This window comes from Balaenoptera ricei, chromosome 2 (genome assembly GCF_028023285.1).
Source record: "Balaenoptera ricei isolate mBalRic1 chromosome 2, mBalRic1.hap2, whole genome shotgun sequence".
NCBI lineage: Eukaryota > Metazoa > Chordata > Mammalia > Artiodactyla > Balaenopteridae > Balaenoptera > Balaenoptera ricei.
In genome coordinates, this window is record NC_082640.1 from 3,740,389 (window position 1) to 3,762,646 (window position 22,258).

Here is a 22,258-nt window from a genome sequence, read left to right on the forward strand (position 1 = left end):
GCTCTATGGCGCTGGGGTTACTCTGGCCCTGCTCTAAGGAGTCTTTCCCTTGTCTAGTGGGGAAGACATTAACTGAGGGTTGGAAGTTCCTTCAAGAAATAGGAAATGAGAAGAGTTACTCGATTTTATGGAATCAAATAACATATAATTAAATGTTATTAAGAGTATCACTGGGAAACCTGACCAAATCTAGAGGATCTGAGGAAAATTCCGAGTCTGAACCAAGCTCTAAGGAATGACCAGAAGTTGACCAGGCAAAGACGTGGGGGGAGACGGGTTTCAGGGCGTGAAGGGCCTGGAGCTGAAGAACAGGCTCCTTTGCAGAGAGGAGAGCAGCGGGGCTGCAGGAGAACACGCAAGGGGGGGCAAGGAGGGGGGACGAGGACCTGGGACAGGCGCCGTGCTGCAGACCTCGTCACAAAGTTGAGTCCTCCTGCTAAACGGAAAGGAGAGCCACTGGAGGGGACGAGCAGGAGGAGCAAGTCACAGGGAAGACCTGGGGACGGGGGAAGCTGCAAACACCGAGACCAAGGAGAATTCCTCCAAAGCTACGACTAAAGAGAAGGGCTTCCCTGGTGGCGCAGTGGTTAAGAATCCGCCTGCCAATGCAGGGCACACGGGCTCGAGGCCTGGTCCGGGAAGATCCCACATGCTGCGGAGCAACTAAGCCCGTGCGCCACAACTACTGAAGCCCAAGCACCTAGAACCTGTGCTCCACAACGAGAAGCCACCGCAACGAGAAGCCCGCGCACCGCAACGAAGAGTAGCCCCCGCTCACCACAACTAGAGAAAGCCTGCACACAGCAATGAAGACCCAACGCAGCAAATAAATAAATGAATGAATGAATGAATAACTAAAGAGAAGTCACTGTATCACCAATATTACCTGGCCTAGGCTGGGCAATGCACTTGACAGCTGAGCGGGGAAAAAAAGGCATCTAAGCTCGTTAAGAAGGAGGGAAATGATTCTTACCTTTGGACTGCTGGCCTGAGGAAGGAAGGGTAAAGTGTAATTTGACAGTATTCTCCAGGGATTTTTATATTTATGTTTAAAAGCCAAACATAAATTCACTGCTTACAAATATGGTATACAAGTTGATCACGAAGATACCATATTTTGCATAAAAGGGGGAATTTTTACATCAATAAAATCTGACTTTTAATTTAAACCTATTATCTGATTATTTTTTGAAAGACCAATGAAATTTAATAGAAGCCCAAGAGATATTTTTAAACATTACACTTAGAGAAAATTAATTTACTGAAATTGATTGAAATAATTGGACTATATTATCTATATGCTGCTATCATACTAACTGTATCTTGGTTCTTTGGTGAAGAGGGAGAAGACTCATTTTCAGGATAGCAGGGTTTTGAGGCAGTTGGAGATTCCTACAAGAAATAAGTAATGAAAAATGTTACTCTATTTCATATAATTATATTTCTCCCTCTACTCACAGTGGGAAAGCTTAATAACGGAGGCTAAGAAAAATTTTTTCCTAGTTATTTCCCTTCTATATTCAGCTATGAAACTAATATGGTACAGATGTGAAAACTACAGATGTCATAAAGTTTATGAAATATGGCATATTTTATACCAATTACAGTAAATTTAAATACCACATACGTAATTACTCAAAAGAAATGATGCATGTTGCCTTAAAATCATGATGTTGCATGAGCTTAAATTAACCATAGTTAACATAAGTAAAATCTGAACACTTACGGATAAAAATGTAACAGTCACCATACTAACGTGCTCTTGGTATGAATCCTGGTAGGATTAGGCAAGGAATAGTCACAGGAACTACTTGGCAACTGCCAGAATGAGAACTTGTATTAAGAAATTAAATTAAATTGCTCTTAATATTTAATGTAATTTATAGCGAACTTTCCAATTATTAGAAATAAGCAAGATTGTTTAAAATGCAAAGAAGAAACCTCAGATTTACAGATAAATAACTCACCAGGAAAAAAAAAGAAATATTTTAATGTCTAAGCCTACAAGAATATATAATAAGAACAAACCAATAATGTGCATTTTTAAAGCAATTCTGCTTTGTCAATATTAAAACACGGTATGTGATTTCTACCTCAGATATTTGTAAAACTATTCATGGAGGATAAGACTGAAAAAAACATTTTTTGGTACCAACAGCCAAGCTCTATTTTTCTCTGTTCTCCTAGAAGCTTTGAATAATTTCAGGTAAAGAGAATTAGGAAAATCATATGCCAATGTCTATTATTATTTTTCCTATAAAACCAAATAATTTACTTGGACATTCATCTTCACATCTGTATCATCTACTTTACTATACTTATGAAACTGGATAACGTACTGTTGATAAGCCTGGGAATTTGTACTAAATCACAATACAAAAAACCATTAATAAAATCCATTCACTTAGAAAAAAAGTCTTCAGGTTTATATCCTGTACAATTCGTAAATACAGAAACCAGGTAGCAGTGAAACTGTACAGGGAAAATCCTTGAAGGTAACAACCTTAAAATCCAAGACCTACACTAAATGGAGAAAACATTAAAATCATTATCAAGTATATCTTTATAAAAATTAACTACATTTAATGTCCAAATATCAGTTTAGCCTCATTTAAGTATTTTTTCTAACAGCTTCAGATGTTTTACTTTTCAATTTCTTGACTTCTAAAGGTGTCTAATATGAAAACACTCTGAGAAAAAGAGGAAAGATTTGATGACCCATAAACTAGAAAATAAGTAACTGAATAAAATGAATGGTAATTATAACTTATTTTTCATGGCATCAGTCCTACAGAAATGAAAACCATAGCAAATGGAGTAATAATGTAAACACAACAATTATAATTATTATAAACGAACAATTTTACATTTACACATTTGTTTATGTATACTTATAAATGTATATGCATATATAAGTACATCTTAAATGTCTACAAGCAGCAGGTTTTAGTAAAAATCATACATAGGCAGAAACAAACAGATGTATCCATACACACACACACACACACACACACACACGCACACGCACACACACACACACACACCTAGCCCCACCAAGGTTGTCTGGCAACTGAATTAGAACCCATATCATCATAACGACATTCGCTACATAGTATTAGGTTTCTCTGATTACCTTTCAAGTTATACGCATTTCACCCATTATCATACATTAGTCAGCTAGTTTGTTCTGGTATAGTCTCTCTTTTACAATCTCAAATCTTAAAAACGTGTATACTGTGTGATGATAAAGAGAAGAGTTTACTTGGTGAAGTAGCTATCTATGACTCCATTTACAAAAGTGGCGGGTGAAGACATGTCTACCAAAAATAAGAAGAGCTCTGGTCTCAAGAAAATCATGTTATCACAGGCTGAAACAATTAGATGGAAAAGGATATATAATAAGAACTTCATGCAGGTTATTCTAACAATAGACTGAAAATGAATCTCAAGAAAGACTGTAAGGGAGTAACGAATTTTAAGTCTACATCACTAAAATAACCATCCTTTTTGTTCTAGTACGAAGAGGCAGTAGAGTTGGCTCAACAACGGCTTTTGCACTAGAGCTTTCATTACATACAGTAGGCGCTTTCTGTATACACTGAACTGTAATCTGGTTCTTGGAGTTAAATGAATTTTTCTATTAAAATCTCTAGGACTCTTACCTACACAAGTTAACCTCAATGCTAGTATATTGGGTTGGCCAAAAAGTTCGTTCGGGTTTTCCCACAAGTGCTTATGAAAAACCTGAATGAACTTTTTGGCCAGCCCAATATTTTCAAGCATTCTTCAATAGACAGACTCCAAAATTTCATTCCTTTAATATGCCCCCTACATTCAACCACATAACATCCTTACAAGTAGAAATTCGAAGTACCTGTCTGACTGACTGAGATAATTTAGAAAGGAATTTAAAACTGAAAGTACACAAACACAGAGAAATATGCCTCAGGAGAGTTCATCCTGTTTTCACTAACTACCTAAAAGTGCAGGAAACCTATTAATCATGTCAAAGGAGCAGCCTGGTGGTAAAATAACAGAGAGTCCCCAGCGACAAATATTTTAGCTTTAGGGTGTTGCCACCACCCTCAGATTTTAACATTAGTATGTCTGCTGTTCTACAAATTCGTACTAATTTCCTATTCTATCCCCAAAATGAAGCCACAATGTAAAGATGTAACTCACAGGGAAATTCAAAACTTCATGGCTTTTCCAATCTCATGTTTGCATCAAAATGCATTCCCTATTTGAAACAGAGAACATGACTTCTCAGAAGCACTTGTGCAAAGAGCACTTAGGGAAACAGGAGGAGCAGGGTTCCAATCTTCCCTGGGATGGGAAAGTTAGTTAAACGTCTTTACCATTAAACCTCCTAGAGATTGAAGACAAACAATAATGGATATGTGACTTTAAAAAGAGATGATGAAAAAACACCTGTCACCTACTAGGCCCAAATGTATCACGAAACACATCGTTATGCCACATGTAAGTCAGTCCACTGTGCAAAAATCAAAAAACTTCAAAACCAAACCCCACTTGGGGACAAACTGATATGACATACAATAAAACAGTCATCACCAAGGTATGAGATTCAGCCGAGGAGAAAATACAGAACAAAGAACTTGGCAAAGTCCGCAGCAGATTTTCTCAGACGGTCCTACCTTGTCATTGGTGTCCAGCACAATGGCGCTATGTCTCCACTTTGTTAACACTATTGGTTCTTGCAGCCGCCTGTCCAGACTCCTACTTTTAATAATTTCTCTTTGCTGCTGAGATGAGGCATTATACTAAAGAAAACAAATTATACCTCATAAATAACAGAAACAAAAGGGGAATCTAAACATGCTGGCTCCAAGTGACACATGGTGTTAGGCAAAATTCACCATGTGACACTAACCTGAGTTTTCTCATCTTTGACCAGCACTGTGACACAATCAAGAAGATCAGAGATTTGGGTACTGGAGAGACCAAGTTAATGTTATCTTTGGCAAAACACTTAATCTCCACAAGGCTAAGTTTCATCAACTATAAAACAGATATAATAGAAATAGGGTTCTAAGGATTAAACAGTATAAAAAGTGCCAGATGTAGCCCTGATAGGTTCTCAATAAATAGTAGTAGTTATAATTTATAAAACGAGGTCATTGGACAAATTAATTTTATAAGGTTCCTTCTACTTCGAAAATCCACATGAATTCAATTTGTGGTTCAGGTTTTTTTAATGATGCTTTCATATACAACAGTATTCTCGCATTTAAAGGAGTTTTTGTTTTTACTTTTACTTTCCATATATAGGCCAAACACACTATTATCTGTTTCTCTGAAGTGGTAAAACATAACCAAGTCAAAAGGTGGAGATGGTACTAGTTCCAAACACCAATCCTGAACATATCAGTTGTGTACAAAGGACAAGTAATAACTACCAACTGAAAATGAAATATAAAATTAAGAACACATTATCAATAAGGTATTAGGTCTTGTGAGTGTCTGAAATGTCAAGTAGACCACCAGGCATAAACATTTGAGAAATGTGAGGTTTAAGAGTTATGCTGTTTTATACAGGCAGTTTTAATAAATTACAAATAATAAATTATAATAAAATGACAAAAGAAAATTCATCTACTTTTTAAGGGGTACATTCTTCTCCTGAAACCAAAGGATACCTAATATCTACTTCTCTAAAAAGCCCAGTGAATCTTAAATTTTAATGACTCGTAATTTCAGTGAAATTATGTTTTATTATATGTTAGTTATACTACTAAATCTCAGTAATATATTATTATTTATATTGTTTTTAATATTTAAAAACCTTCCAACATCTTTCTCCATAATATGCCATTTTTTCACTTTCCAAAATGAGTCCAGACAGGTCCCCCAAACTGTTTCCAAAGCTGTTACTTTGTTTTTTACATTAAAAATTTGCCAAAGCCAGGCAATCACATATGGGTATATGTTTTTCCTTCATTGTTGCTTAACAAACTGCCATCTTAAAATTTGTCACAGAAGTTCACAAAGGGATCATTTCTAGAATGAACAAAAGGCAAAGCTTAAAGGCTTCCCCCCAAAAAATTCTGCACCGTAAATCGCTAAATGAAAAGAGACCGAGTTATTAAGCAGAGCTCCTTCCAGACAATCATCGTTAGCAATAATTAAAATGTGTAGTTGCGTGTAAGCTTGTGTATGAACTTTAATGGATACCTACCCTAGCTGTTGAGCTTTATAACTACAGTTGTTTAGAAATCCTTTCCAAGGGGCAAAAAAAATAATGTAAAATTAAACGGGGTAATATTCACAATTTAAAAGGTGCTGGTAATTTTATTAGGCAACAGTATGTTCATAAAAGCAAATAAACCACCAATAAAACGTCATATAAAATCTAGGGTAGACAGAAGACAAAAATAAAGTGTCACATAATCAGAGAAAAGAAAAATAAGATGACACCACAGCTAAAATACACACACACACACACACACACACACACACACACACACACGTCTAGTTAAACAAGATGGCTAAAACAACATTTTAGAAATCTTTTTAGAACACCTTTTCTCTTTTAAGAATTTTAATTGCGATTTTCTTTGAATTATTTCAAACATACAAAAGAACAGCGACTATAATAAAAACCCACCACAAGCTTCAGCACATCTAACATAAAACAGGTACCTTTTTTTTTTAAAGAAAAAAAATATTAGAGTCCTCTGAAGACATCTTCCAGATTCCATTCCTCTCCCTCCCTCCCCGACAGTACCATATAGTTCCGTGCTCACCATTCTCACACGCTTTACACTTTAGTACATATGTATGTATCTATAAATACACAGTACCTGTAAGCTTTTAGATTTTATATAAATGGAATCATATCACATGCATCAATCTTCGACTTGCGTTTTCACTCAATACGTTTTTATTAAAACAAAAAAACAAAAAAAACTGCGTCCATATTGGTGAGTATGCAGCTCTAACTCATTTGTGTTTCACTTCTATGTAACACTACATTATACGCAGATACCACGATTTAACCATTCTGTTATAAATGGACATGTCTGAGGTGGTGGTACTAATTACACTTCTACCAGCAGAACATAATACTTTGGACTGCCCTACTTGGTACTGTTGAACTTATATGCATTTGTGTATATAAAATAAATGTATGTACATGTGCACAAATTTTTAAAATTCTATTAGAAGAGTGAAATGTTACCTCTTTTTCATTCTCTGATTACTTATAAATTTGAACATCTTTTCAAATACTTATTTCATGAATCTCCCCTTCTCTGTATTGCTTAGTCATATATTTTGCCTATTTTTGACTGGGTTCTCTCTCTCACTAGTGTGTACAGAAAGAACCAGGAGGCTCTTTATATATTTAGGCTTCTAAGGCTTCGTAAGCTATGTGAGTTGAATGTAGCTTTTCCGAGTCTGAAGCTCATCTCTTGCCTTTTGTGTATGGTATCTTTTGTATCAAAAGGTGCTCTGTTGAATTTTATGTAGTTATATCTGTCCATCTTTCCCTTTATAATTTTTCCTTATACAGTCTTGTTTAAGAAATCCTTCCCATTCTGAAGTCAAAGATATTCTTTGACATATCATTCTTTAGCCATTAAAGTTTTGCTTATTATGTTGACAACTGTCATCTACCTGGAATTAATTACTAGGTAGGAAGTCAAGATCTATGTTTATTTCATTTCTTCATGTGAATAACCAATAATCTTCGCAACATTTATTGCACAGCTCATGCTTTATCTGTTGATTTGTGATGCCACATCTGAGATTCCTATTCTGTTCTGCTTGTCTATTTCTCTACACATGTGCCCACAACTTAATCACTACAGCAGGAACCCCATCCCTGCCCCCAGATTCTCCCTACTCAGGAATATTTTGGTTCTTCATAGACCTTTGTTTGCAAAAAAAAAAAAAAAAAAGGTAGGGACGGCAACAGGAAATGGAAATACAGTGAATTTACAGATCAATGGGGACATTTATAAAATTAAGTCCCAACCCAAGGTCATAATGGTGTATTGCACCATTTCAGGTCAACTTTTATGTCCCTCAATTCTGCTCTGAAATTTTCTTCATTAAGATCTTACAAACCTTCTACAGGCGTATTCTTAGTTATGACTCTTCTTAGTGTTGCTGCTGCTTCTAATGTAAAAAAGATCTTTATTCCTATCACATTTTCAAATTGACTTTTTATTAGAGACATGGGTAGTTTTTAGGTTGATTTTAATATCATCACTCTTCAGTTTGCCGAATCTCCTGATTTTCTAATAATCAAAAGAACAACTGAATCTTTCAATTCATTTTTTTTTCTTATTTTATTGTTGAATAGAAACACTGATGGGAAAGTTATAGTCTAGGTCCTAACTCTATTGGCAAATCTTCTGTAATCGCACGATGAAGTATGAGATTTATTGTTGATTATATGATAAATAACCTTTAGCATGATGTAATATATCATTACATGTGAAGTGATCTTTTTGTAGAAACATATAGTTGGGTCATGGTTTTTTGTCATTTCTGAGAATCTTTTAACAGCTGTGTTTAAACCATTTACATTTAATGTAATTATTTATATGTTAGGATTTAAGTCTATTTTATTTGTTTTCTGTTCTGTTTATCATTCCTGTTTCTCCTTTCCTGCCTTCCTGTGGACTACCCTGAGGAGTTTTTACTATTACAGTTTAATTTACCTATAGTTTCTTGAGTCTATCTCTTGTTACAGTTTTTTAGTGCTTGCTCTAGGGATTACAATGTACATACTTAATTTCTCACAGTCTACCAGTATCAGCATTTTACTATTTCAAGTGAAATGTGGAAACCTTACCAACAATTACATCACACTACTCTCCCCTCTTTATGATATAGTTGTTTTAAATATCATCTCCACCTACAATGAATACTTCTTCAGAAATGTTATAATTTTTGTTTTAAAGGTCAAACATAATTTTTAAAACTCAGGACAAAACTCTCCTCAGACAGTCACCCTTCCCATTGTACTTTCTTCATTCTTAATGTTCCAAGTTATCTTCATTTATCATTTCTCTTCTGTTTTAAGGACTTCCTATAGCAATTCTTTGAGAACAAGACTGCTAGTAATATATCTCTTAGTTTACTTTCATCTGAAAATGTCTTCATTTCACCCTCATTCCTGAAGGATATATTTGCTGGACGTACAATTATGGCTTGACAGGTTTTTTTTTAAGCATTTGTAAAATGTTACACCACTTCCTTCTGGCTTCATGGTTTCTGATAAGACATCCACTGCCATTCAAATCATTATTACCCTACAGGTACTGTGTTGTTTCATTGAGCTGCTTTCAAGATTTTTTTTTTGGAGGAGGAAAAAGGGAAGTCTTTAATTTTCAGAAATTTGATTACAATGCATCTGGATGTGGATTTCTTTGAGTTTATCCTGTTTAGTATTTATTCAGCTTCTTGAATCTGTTGATTTGTCTTTTGCCACATTTGGGTGTTTTCAAACATTGTTTCTGCATATATTTTTCAGCCTCACACTCTTTCTCCACTTTTTCTTGATTTCTGATGAAATGAATGTTAGATCTTCTGTATTTTCCCACAGATCTCTGAGGCTCTGTTGATTTTCTTAAAATGTATTTACTCCTTCTGGGTCCAGGAGGCTACTAGCCTGGTGCATTCCTCTCATGGCAGTGGCAGAAGCCGAAGAGCAAGCCCTGGCGCACAAGCCCATTTCAATACCATGTTTGTGACACATTTGCTCATGTCCCACCAGTGAAAGCAAGTCACATGACTAGACTGGATTCAGTCATGGTAACAGCAGGACAATACGCCCCATCCACAGCGGGAGGCCACTACAAAGGTACACAGCAGACAGCACAGATACAGGAGTGGGTAAGGAATGGGTCCAATGCTGCAATCTGACACCACAGGTAATTTGGCTGTCTACCCTTTGATGGCTTTTAAGATTGTCTCCTCTACTGAACTTCCATAGATCCAGTAAAATCTGTCAACACGTGTATTTATTTTTCTCTCTTCTGGTCCGTATTGAGGGCGTATTTTCCAGTTAAAAATGCATGCCTTCCTTTAGTTTTAGAAAATTCCCAGCAATTATACTTTCCAATACTATTTCTCTACCATTTCCTCCATTTTCTTCTTCTAGAATTCCTGATATAGGAATATAGGAAACTTTCCACCCATCTTCCATTTCTCCTAACCATGCTTTAATATTCGTTACCTTCCTGTCCCTCTGTCTATAGTTTACACTATCCACTGCACTTTATGTTTCAATGATTTTTTTTCTATATCCATGTATCTTTATACTAATAATATTTTTCTTTAAACTGACTTACTCCAGGACAAAGAAAACTAAAGTCTATCTGGTAATTGACACTACAGATATGTCTACTTACACTTGTCTTCTAAAACATTAAAATAATGTACCAATTAAACTTTAAATGTTTGCTCAGATTTCACTTAAAATTATCTGAATACTAGTAGTGATAAGTATATGACCACTATGAAACCTCCTGCTTTAGATAAACTCAGCCCTGGTGCACTTAGCTCGAGAGAGCCAGTGAGACCCTAGATCTCATTGCCACAAGCTGCTGATGACTGACTCAATTACAACACGCATCTACATACAAGAATAAACTTGAATACTGAGTTGCTTTTCTTTCTTTAAAAAAATAAATATAAGACCAACTTCATGTAGAAAACGCAATACATTCAAGGGAACTATTGGCATTATTGGCACTGAAGGGGACACTGTATCCAGGAACAATGAAAAACTGATTTCAAGTTAAACCAAAAGAATCTTTAAATAGGGATTATCAGTATTATATAGCTATAAGATAATGCACATCTTAGAAAAATTTAGCCAAAGGATTCTCGATGAATTCTGAAAAAACTAGTCTTGCTGCTTTTTAGACGTTGAATAAAAATTTAAAAGTGAATCTGCTGTAACCATTTTCAGATATTATTTCATCTACTATTTCTAAACAGAAATCCAGTGTTAATGTTTATTACCTTTGGCAACTCCCATTCTGACCGAGATCCATCTGCACTGTAGTAATATTGTCTACCTTGATCATCAACATGCTTGAGCCACTATAAAGACAAAACAGGTGTTATGTTTTAAATGTACATAAAATTGAGTTTAAGCCTATACAACCAGAGATATTAGATGACAGTCTTATGAATTTTATTCTACTTGCTCAAGACCACTGCAAAAGAAATATAACAAACCTATACTAATAGACTTGCATTTTAAGTTTGTTAAAAATAAGTAAACTAGGGACTTCCCTGGTGGTGCAGTGGTTAGGAGTCTGCCTGCCAATGCAGGGTACACGGGTTCAAGCCCTGGTCCAGGAAGATCCCACATGCTGTGGAGCAACTAAGCCTGCACACCACAACTTACTGAGTCTGCGCTCTAGAGCCCATGTGCCACAACTACTGAGCCCATGTGTCACAACTACTGAAGCCCGCACACCTAGAGCCTGGGCTCCGCAACAAGAGAAGCCACCGCAATGAGAAGCCCGCGCACCGCAACACAAGAGTAGTCCGCGCTCACCGCAACTAGAGAAAGCCCGCACAGCAAGGAAGACCCAATGTAGCCAAAAATAATTAATTAAAAAAAAAAAAAAGCATATCTCCATTTATTCCCAAGGGTCTTATTCTTTAAACTAGCACAACAACCCGTTACCTTCTCTGATGATAAACACATAAAATTTCAACATGCATTCTCAAACTAGTTAATTAATCATAAAATACTAGATTCATGGTTTTTGTTTTATGTAACTTGGTTACAAAAGAAAAAGGAGTGTAGGAAGTGAGGTGGTATGTCATAACAGCATGTTGAGAAAACTATTCCCAAAACACTATTCCCCAAGAAAAACACAAAGAAATATGTTTACTGAAGAAGTGTAAGCAGACTGACACTCAACGGGTCTACTCTTCAAAGGGTCTGTCTTAAACAGGTTGACACCACAAACATTACTGTAAACTGGAAGTAGTTTAAAACCATGAATAAGTAGTTACACTGAGTTTTCATATTGTCAGTTGACATGATTACAGAATTACAAGAAAATATTTTCATGAGTTTTAAAAATACTACTAAAGCTGCAGTACACAATGATTTTATGAGAGGAATCTGCCAAGAAAACTAGATGAGAGAAAAAGAAAGTACCTTTTCATTAGTACAGTCACTGGTATACAAGGTGTGCCCACGTTCATCCAACTCTTCTGACCAACCCCTTGGAGGAGAACCATACTGACTATCTGACTGGCTGTAACACATGCTGTGGTAGTTTTCTTCCGATGAAAGAAGCTATCAATAGTCAGAAACATAAGGAGTTTTCTTCTTTGAACATATATATATATATATATATATATATATATATATATATATATATGTATGCAGCAGTTGAAAATCTAAGCAATTGACTTTATTTGGCTATACATACTAATATATCTCGAATATATTTAAATATTTAGTTTTCAAAACAAATTGTTTAGTCTTTCTAATGGTACACTGTAAGTGGTAAGGTGAAATTAGTAAGTTATTTTATCGCATTAATGCAAGCCTAGAAAAATTTACTAGAATGAAATTGAGGACAATGCTTTCAGACTGAGAGATAAAATGCTGCCTTCTATTTAATGCTGCTTTTGAACTGAAATCAGGTTAAAAAATGACAGGGGTGCATGTGTGTGTGTGTACACACATCTATGTGTAAGCAAAGCAGGAGGTGAGGGCACTTCATTAGACTGAGATTCTTGAAACTTCTCACCTATTTATTGCAAGTTCCTAGCCAAATGCCCCGCAAAAAGTGCTCAATAAATATATCTTGAACTATTTTTTTAAAGCGTGTGGGATGGAGATGGGGGGAGAAAAGACACTAGCTTTGTAACACTCTATTTTATGTTCTAATTTACTGTCAAGTTTTCTTAACTCACTCAACCAAATGCTTCTTAAAACTATTCAAAACTACACTTTGAAAGAAGAAAAAATAATATTGAGAAAATACAAACACAATACAGAAAGATTTAAAAATTCAGTATGTAATATTTACTAGGCTAACTCTAATGTGCAAATGACCCTTCCAGGGTCACGTTCAGGTAAAATAGCTTCTACAATTAAATCTACTCAATCAGACTGGATTTTCTACCATAATTTGGTCTGAAACACTAAGATGTGTAGATTCTCAATGCTGTAGAGGTAACATACGTAAACATCCTAACGTTAGTAATATGTTCACAAAAACTGACATAGACAACTTAACAGAAGCCTTGTGTAGAGTGAGCTATATATGTTTTGTAACAGTAATGTTTTTAAAAAATGAAACACCTAACTCAAAAATCAGGATTTATTTTAATTTAATTGAGACTACTTAAAATGTAAGCTCATATAGGAGAGGTACAATAAAATCTTTTAGAAACAGAATAAAAGAAGGCAATCTGTACAGGAAAATATTATTCAACCATCAAAAAAAAAAGAAGGAGGGCTTCCCTGGTGCTGCAGTGGTTAAGAATCCGCCTGCCAATGCAGGGGACACGGGTTCGATCCCCGGTCCGGGAAGATCCCACATGCCGTGGAACAACTGAGCCCATGCGCCACAACTACTGAGCCTGTGCTCTAGAGCCCACGAGCCACAACTACTGAAGCCCGCGTGCCTAGAGCCCATGCTCCACAACAAGAGAAGCCACTGCAATGAGAAGCCCGTGCACCGCAACGAAGAGTAGCCCCTGCTCCCCGCAACTAGAGAAAGCCCGCGTGCGGCAAAGAAGACCCAACGTAGACAAATAAATAAATAAATAAATAAGTTTATTTTAAAAAAAGAAGAAGAAGAATCCAGAAAGGTAAGTAGAATAAAAAAGCAGCTTCCTCCTTGAAGGCATTTGCCAAATCCTGAACTAGAACATTAGTTTTCAAGGCCATGCAGAAGTGCTGGGGAACAGGACTCGGAACAACCTAAGGCAGTGAGTCCCACAATAAAGAAAAGGGACCCCAAAGAATTATACCTGCAGTTTATGGGGTGAACCAGAAACAAATCTTGGCCCTTTATTCCATGCTAGGAAAATCACAGGACTAATCAGGGGAAACTGGGGGAGAACGCAACAAGCCACTCTTCATGCAATCCAAAATTACTACTACCTTAGGTGGCCTGTGAAAACGCAAACTGAAAATTTAGTTTCAAATGTTCACAGCATACTAGTTTCCTCAGGCACCTGGCAGAAACAAAAGCAAATCCTCTCTGAAGGAACAAACTTTCAACCCTAGCATTAAACTTGCTATATATGAATTTCCAACAACTATAATCTCACATTAAAACACACACACACACGATGTAAAACAAACACCATGAGTGAGAGTCAGTAGAAAAACAGCATATTCAGACTCTTAAAGACTATATACTGAAATTATCAAAAATAAAGTAGAAAACAAGACTTAAGAAAGATATGACAAATGAATGCAATATATGATCCTTCACTGGGTCCTTCACTGCAGGAAAAAACTATAAAGGATATGAGTTGACAAGTGGGAAACACGAACATTACCTTTGTATTAAATAATATATTAATATTAAATTTCTTGGGTGTGATAATGTATTTTTCACACACACACAAAAAGATTTTGCTGGAAAAAGTCCCTATACTTAGAGAATAAAATATTATGTTGTCTGGTCCAAATGATTCAGAAAAAAAAAAATTACTGCAGAGTTAGAAGGGTAAAAGGAGGGAGAAAGTAATAAGGCAAATGTGGTAAAGTGTTAACAACTTGTAAATCCAGATGAAGGGTACCTGGCAGCTCACTATACTATTCTTTCTACTTTTTTTGTATGTTTCAAACTTCTCAAAATAATAAGATGGGGAAGCTCCCCCAAAACAAATTAAAAATAACACATTTTTTAAATTCAAGGGTTGGTTTAATATCAAACAAACATACATGATGAAGAGAAAAACAGTAAACAGGAGCTTGACTTGGAAATGACTGGGAACAAGCAGAGAGAGACACAGCAATAAAATGTTAAAGTATAAGGGAAATCAAGAGACATGATAAACGGAGTAAGCAAATTAATCGTTCATCTAATCAAAGTCCCAAAACAAGAGGAAAGAGAAAATGGGACAGGAGCTGTATATAGACAACGCCTAAGAGTTTTTCCAGAACTAATCAAAGATGGAACGCCTCAAATTTGGGATTCCCAACAAAGCCCCGGAAGGAAATAAAAAAGATAACTTCACCTAATCACATCATAGTGAAATTACAGACACGAGATCCTCAAAGCCACCCGCAAGAAGAGACCTACAAGTTGAATCTTCCACATCAACAATGGAAGCCAGAAAACATGAGAATAAAGTCTTCAACGAACAAGGGAAAAATAAAAAGCAATTAGCTTAGAACTGTGTACCAGGCAAAGATATTCTTGAAAAATAAGGATGAAAAATAAATTTGCAGGCAAATGAAAACTAAGATTCTATCACTAACAGAGGCTCACTAAGGAAATTTAAAAGTAGGTACTTAAGACAGTATAAAGTTATCCAAGATAACCTAATTTGCCTAAGAAATGTGAAAAAAGAAAGTGGTACGTATGAGGATAAATTTTAAGAGTCACCATGTAGAACAAGTAGTAAGGGAGCTAAAAAATAGAAATAAAATAAACAACAATAGCACCACTGCACGTATAGTTCTTGTACGGTTTCAAGGAGCAAGAAGATGCTGATTAACCGCAGACTTTGATAAGTACGCCAGTTACAACTTCTAAGGCGGCGTTTCTCATCAGCAGCACCGTGGACAGTTAGGGCCAGATTGTTCCTCGTGGTGGGAGCTGTCTTGTGAATCACAGGATGCTCAACAGCTTCTCTGGCCTCTACCCACGAGATGCCAGTAGCCCTCGCTGAGTTGTGACAACCCAAAATATCCCCAGACGTTGCCTAGGTCCCCCCGGAGACAACACTGCCCCACGTGAGAACCACTGTTCTAGGGCAACCACTGAAATGACAAGCTTCTGAGTTCGGACGAGAGGGCGAGCACCTGCCCCCTCTCAAACCCTACTAAAATAAAAGTATCGAAACAAGCCTAGAAAGACCCGAACCGTCAAGAACAGGGAGAACACAAGGAGACACAACAGCCACAAAACTCTGGAGGCTGAGAAGCAGAGGAACAAACACCTAAATTATCCGCAAAGAAAGCAGAATCTAAACTGGTAGAGGGGGTGGGCGCCGGGGAGGGAAGATGAAATCCAACAGGTCTGCAGAGCGAAATCTTCAAATGGCCCAGGAACTGACAGTATTAGGTCCTCCTGGAACCGCGGGTACTGAACTGAGGGCTGAAATCGCCAGACTCCCCTTCCTCATGCCTGGCCACTAGGTGTGCACCCCTCCCTCATTCCAGCCCAAGTGTAGGGTTTTACTCCCTCTCAAGAGGGATGCTGAGTTGGAAGACAACAGGCACGGCTGGGACGCAGGTACCAAACAGAAAGCGGGGAGACTAAGGAACTACGTGCAAACTAAACGCCGGGTACCAAGACCCAGGCGGCCCTTACTGTCCAGGCGTGAAGACTTCTGCAGAGACGGGTCAGCCTGAAAGGGAAGACCGAATGGTTCCAACCCTGGAGACACCCCACACGCAGCCAACTGAGATCGCCGTAAGGTCAAGTTCAAGATGCCTTGCAACTGTGAGAAAAAATGATTTCCAACCTAGACTTCTTCACTCAGGCCAACTATCGATTAAATAGGAGGGCAGAATACAGACTTCTTCACACACAAAGTCTCAGTGTTGCCTCCCATGCACAACCTTTCTCAAGAAGTTACTGGAAGATATGCTCCAGCCACTCTGGAAATACCTATTTTACACAATACCTGCAGAGAGTGAGTGGTGTGAGCTCAGACTCTGACATACTAATCACTCCCATCTAGTCACTGAAACAGAAAGCTAAGAAGGGTTGTTAAAGTTCCCATGTATACTTCAAATCTCTTTAAATTATTCTACAATTTGGCCCTTACCCTAAATTTTCCAAATTATAAGATTTTACTTTGATACACAGGACAACTTATTTTCAAATCTTTCTGGACACACAAATTCAAATAACTTTCCTAACATTTTCCTATTATAGTAACACATGAACAATTTCTCACTATCCTCCACCTCATTCCTGAACACTAAAAGTGCAAGTTACCACCAAAGCAAAGCTATAAATATACAACTGAAAAACGGGATAAGACGAGGGGTCATTAACTATAAGAAGCTTTCAGATTCTGCTAGATACAGGATGTGTTACCTGACTTCTCCAGCTCCTACCTAACTGGAGTTCTGTTCTTACTGTGCAAGCCAGCCGCTCTCTCTAAGAGCAGGTGTCCTGTGCGGGTGCGGGGGCCGCCGTCTACCAAACAGCAGGATTCAACTCCACTCTATCCACCCTGCCCAAGCTTCTCCTGCACATCTGAACAGTCCCAAGGACTCTCTCCAGGCCTCGGAGATAAGTGTTTCTCAAAACCCCGCTGACCAATTCACCGCACCACCCTCTGAGAGGTGGGAGGGGGGTGAGACCAAGGCAGGTGGGGAGACAGCATGGACACGTGTTAGAGAAAAGAACGATACAGAGTGAACTGTCAGACTTCGAGGGTGGTCCGTTCACAGCAAAGGAATTACACTTATTTCCCCTACATAGAAATAAAAAGTGATCTTGTATCTCTAACAAAAACTGACAAGTATCTTGCTAGCCCCACCAAACCATAAAGAAAAGTGTCAATTAAATAACTTTGTTTTTATTTGTTTGGCTAAATCATATCACATATCTTCTCTCCTTTTTCTAAAAGATGTCACTCCTTGGGCAATAACAATGATTGAATTAGTATCTTCTAGCGCATGAAGGAAACTACTGGCTCTAGGCAACATTAACCCAGTTAATTCCGGAACTAGTAAGCATGCTACAAGGCTAGCCGCTGTCCACTAGTTAGAGATTAGGAAGCAACAAGCAGTAATATAATAAAACGTGGGAAAAAGATTTAGTATCTTAGAGATTTCAAGGGTTAGAAGCAAACCTATTCACTTCTTTGAGGAACAAGAAGAGAAAAAGCTTGGTAACTCACTGGTTGACCCCCTAACTCCTCATACCTCTTGATCTCCTGGACTCTGGGAATCTCCTTTGCTTATGTTTGTATCTCGAGTCCAACGAGGGGGTTTCCAAGTTCTTTCCTGTGTTCCTCTGTTATAGTAATAACAACGCCCTGAACTATCTTTATGAGTTTCCCATTCTCCATTAATCTGAACTGCTGGGCTTCCAGGGATCGGGGGGGGAGCCGACTGGGATATTTTCAGTTCTTGCAGGTTAGCGTAGACAGGAGAATCTGGCCGCCCTTGATTTGGAGGTGTTGTCGCCTGTGAAAAATGTGAAATATCCATGTTTAAACTGGCATAACGCTTATAATTAAACATGAGATTTATAAACATAAATACTAATTCATTTTAAAACATATATACAGGTGTATATATTCTTTTTAAGGAAATAAGAATTTAACAGTTTTAATATTCATAGTTTGAAAAAAACATAAGCTTTAAAGAGAATCCAAAGTGTGCTTGGGCTTCCCTGGTGGCGCAGCGGTTGAGAATCCGCCTGCCAATGCAGGGGACACGGGTTCGAGCCCTGGTCCGGGAAGATCCCACAGGCCGCAGAGCAACTAAGCCCGTGCGCCACAACTACTGAGCCTGCGCCCTAGAGCCCACGAGCCACACCTACTGAGCCCACGAGCCACAACTACTGAAGCCTGCAGGCCTAGAGCCCGGGCTCCGCAACAAGAGAAGCCACCGCAATGAGAAGCCCGCGCACCGCAACGAAGAGTAGCCCCCGCTCGCCGCAACGAGAGAAAGCCCGTGCGCAGCAACGAAGACCCAACGCAGCCAAAAATAAATTAATTAATTAATTAATTTTTTTTTTTTTTTAAAGTGTGCTTAATTACTTCCCCTCACCCTGAAAGAATACTCGACTAGAAGTCAGGAGCTGTGGGTTCCAGTTCAAGATCTGGCCTAACAAGTTGTAAGACAACGGAAAAGATCACTTCATCTCTCTGAAACTGAACTATTTAATCTCTGTAAGTGAAGAAACTGGATTAAACCACGTAGGTCCCCATAGGCTCTAAAATTCTATGATTTTAGGCAATTTTTAAAATATAAAAAGCTTACATATGGGTAACTCAGCATTTATTCAGAAAACTGTCAAAAGAAAGATTTCATATCCTAAGCTCTAATATTAAATCAAGAATATAAGTAAAAGACAAAGGAGATACTGCATTTAAGAATTTACCACATACTACTTCTCAGCCATAATTTCTCAGTAGCCATAAACAAATCTTTCCTCTCTTCCTAGTCTACTTATTTGTGAATTTCCTAAGACTGGAAAAACAATTAGTAGTAACTCTGATTTACATGCTTATTCAGTCTCAACCTTCAGTTTTACTTTTTATTTTTAAATGTCTCACTAGATGTCAGTCAAGAGCAGAACACTCTTCATACACTTTGCAGAAGGACACTGTAAACCGTAGTAAGTTAGAATTATAACTACTGAAAGAAAAAGTACGCCTTTTTAATACTGTGTGTTTGTATCTGTGTGTACATCTTTCCTTTTACAAGAGGGTTTCTCAACCTCAGCACCACTAACATTTGGGAAGAGATCATTCTTTTTGCGGGAGGCTATCCTGGGCGTTGTAGAATGTTCACTAGCATCTCCAGCCGCCACCCACTAGATGACAGTGGCTTCCCCTCACTGTGACAATTAGAGTCTCCAGACACTGCCAAATGTCTCATGGGGACAAACTGCCCCTGGTTGAGAACCTTTGCCATATTAGTCCTAGAATTATTCAGATGTTCAATTACTTCTATAATACACCGTTTTATGAACACTTGAAAACACTGAATTAAAAAAGGGAAGATAGAATGCCCAGAGATAAACCCACGCACATATGGTCACCTTATCTTTGATAAAGGAGGCAAGCATATACAGTGGAGAAAAGACAGCCTCTTCAATAAGTGGTGCTGGGAAAATTGGACAGGTACATGTAAAAGTATGAAATTAGAACACTCCCTGACACCATACACAAAAATAAACTCAAAATGGATTAAAGACCTAAGTGTAAGGCCAGACACTATCAAACTCTTAGAGGAAAACATAGGCAGAACGCTGTATGACATAAATCACAGCAAGATCCTTTTTGACCCAGCTCCTAGAGAAATGGAAATAAGAACACAAATAAACAAATGGGACCTCATGAAACTTAAAAGCTTTTGCACAGCAAAGGAAACCATAAACAAGACCAAAAGACAACCCTCAGAATGGGAGAAAATATTTGCAAATGAAGCAACTGACAAAGGATTAATCTCCAAGATTTACAAGCAGCTCATGCAGCTCAATAACAAAAAAACAAACAACCCAATCCAAAAATGGGCAGAAGACCTAAATAGACATTTCTCCAAAGAAGATATACAGATTGCCAACAGACACATGAAAGAATGCTCAACATCATTAATCATTAGAGAAATGCAAATCAAAACTACACTGAGATATCATCTCACACCGGTCAGAATGGCCAGCATCAAAAAATCTAGAAACAATAAATGCTGGAGAGGGTGTGGAGGAAAGCGAACACTCTTGCACTGTTGGTGGGAATGTAAATTGATACAGCCACTATGGAGAACAGTATGGAGGTTCCTTAAAAAACTACAAATAGAACTAGCATACGACCCAGCAATCCCACTACTGGGCATATACCCTGAGAAAACCATAGTTCAAAAAGAGTAATGTACCAAAATGTTCATTGCAGCTCTATTTACAATAGCCAGGACATGGAAGCAACCTAAATGTCCATCGACAGATGAATGGATAAAGAAGATGTGGCACATATATACAATGGAATATTACTCAGCCATAAAAAGAAATGAAATGGAGGTATTTGTAATGAGGTGGATGGAGTTAGAGTCTGTCATACAGAGTGAAGTAAGTCAGAAAGAGAAAAACAAATACAGTATGCTAACACATATATATGGAATCTAAGGAAAAAAAAAAAAAAAAGCCATGAAGAACCTAGTGGCAAGACGGGAATAAAGACACAGACCTACTAGAGAATGGACTTGAGGATATGGGGAGGGGGAGGGGTGAGATGTGACAGGGTGAGAGAGTGTCATGGACATATATACACTACCAAATGTAAAATAGATAGCTAGTGGGAAGCAGCCGCATAGCACAGGGAGATCAGCTCGGTGCTTTGTGACCACCTAGAGGGGTGGGATGGGGAGGGTGGGAGGGAGGGAGATGCAAGAGGGAAGAGATATGGGAACATATGTACATGTATAACTAATTCACTTTGTTATAAAGCAGAAACTAACACACCATTGTAAAGCAATTATACTTCAAAAAAGATGTTTAAAAAAAAAAAAGGGAAATGTGGGCCATCATCAAAAAATCTACAAACAATAAATGCTGGAGAGGGTGTGGAGAAAAGGGAACCCTCCTACACTGTTGGTGGGAATGTGAACTGGTTCAGCCACTATAGAGAACAGTATGGAGGTTCCTTAAAAAGCTAAAAATAGAGTAACCATATGACCCAGCAATCCCACTCCTGCGCATATACCCAGACAAAACTATAATTCAAAAAGATACATGCACCTCTATGTTCACAGCAGCACTATTCACAATAGCCAAGACATGGAAACAATCTAAATTCAGCAGAGGAATGGATAAAGAAGATGTGGTACATATACACAATGGAATATCACTCAGCCATGAAAAAGAATGAAATAATGCCACCTGCAGTGACATGGATGGCCCTAGAGATTGCCGTACTGAGTGAAGTAAGTCAGAGAAAGACAAATATCATATGATATTGCTTATATGTGTAATCTAAACAAATGGTACAAATAAACTTATTTACAAAACCGAAATGGAGTCAAAGATGTAGAAAGCAAACTTTTGGTTACCAAGGGGGAAGGGGGAGGGAGGGATTAATTGAGAGACTGGGATTGACATAGACACACTACTAGATATAAAATAGATAACTAATAAGAACCTATTGCATAGCATAGGGAACTCTACTCAATACTCTGTAATGACCTATAAGGGAAAAGAATCTAAAATTAAAGAGTGGATATATGTATATGTATAACTGAGTCACTTTGCTGTACAGCAGAAACTAACACAACACTGTAAATCAACTAGACTCTAATAAAAATTTTATAAAAGGGAAATGTGGATGGATACACTGAATCAGTTTTACTGAAATTAAGGTACTTTAACTTCTA

General features: G+C 37.6%; 1 protein-coding gene across 5 annotated transcripts in view; it reads right to left on the reverse strand.

The window, feature by feature from the left end:
* ARHGAP12 (Rho GTPase activating protein 12) overlaps window positions 1–22,258 on the reverse strand; it is a 111,545-nt gene that overhangs the window by 29,121 nt on the left and 60,166 nt on the right. Inside the window, exons 4-8 of one of the 5 annotated variants that reach the window (XM_059909905.1) lie at window positions 18,086–18,349; window positions 12,161–12,301; window positions 11,002–11,082; window positions 4,659–4,784; window positions 1,318–1,392 (exon numbers count right to left, since the gene is read on the reverse strand). In XM_059909905.1, coding sequence (XP_059765888.1) covers window positions 1,318–1,392; window positions 4,659–4,784; window positions 11,002–11,082; window positions 12,161–12,301; window positions 18,086–18,349 — 687 coding nt within the window. The remainder of the gene's footprint in view (window positions 1–1,317; window positions 1,393–4,658; window positions 4,785–11,001; window positions 11,083–12,160; window positions 12,302–18,085; window positions 18,350–22,258) is intronic. The other 4 variants (XM_059909865.1, XM_059909896.1, XM_059909876.1 and 1 more) reach the window with 4 other exon arrangements.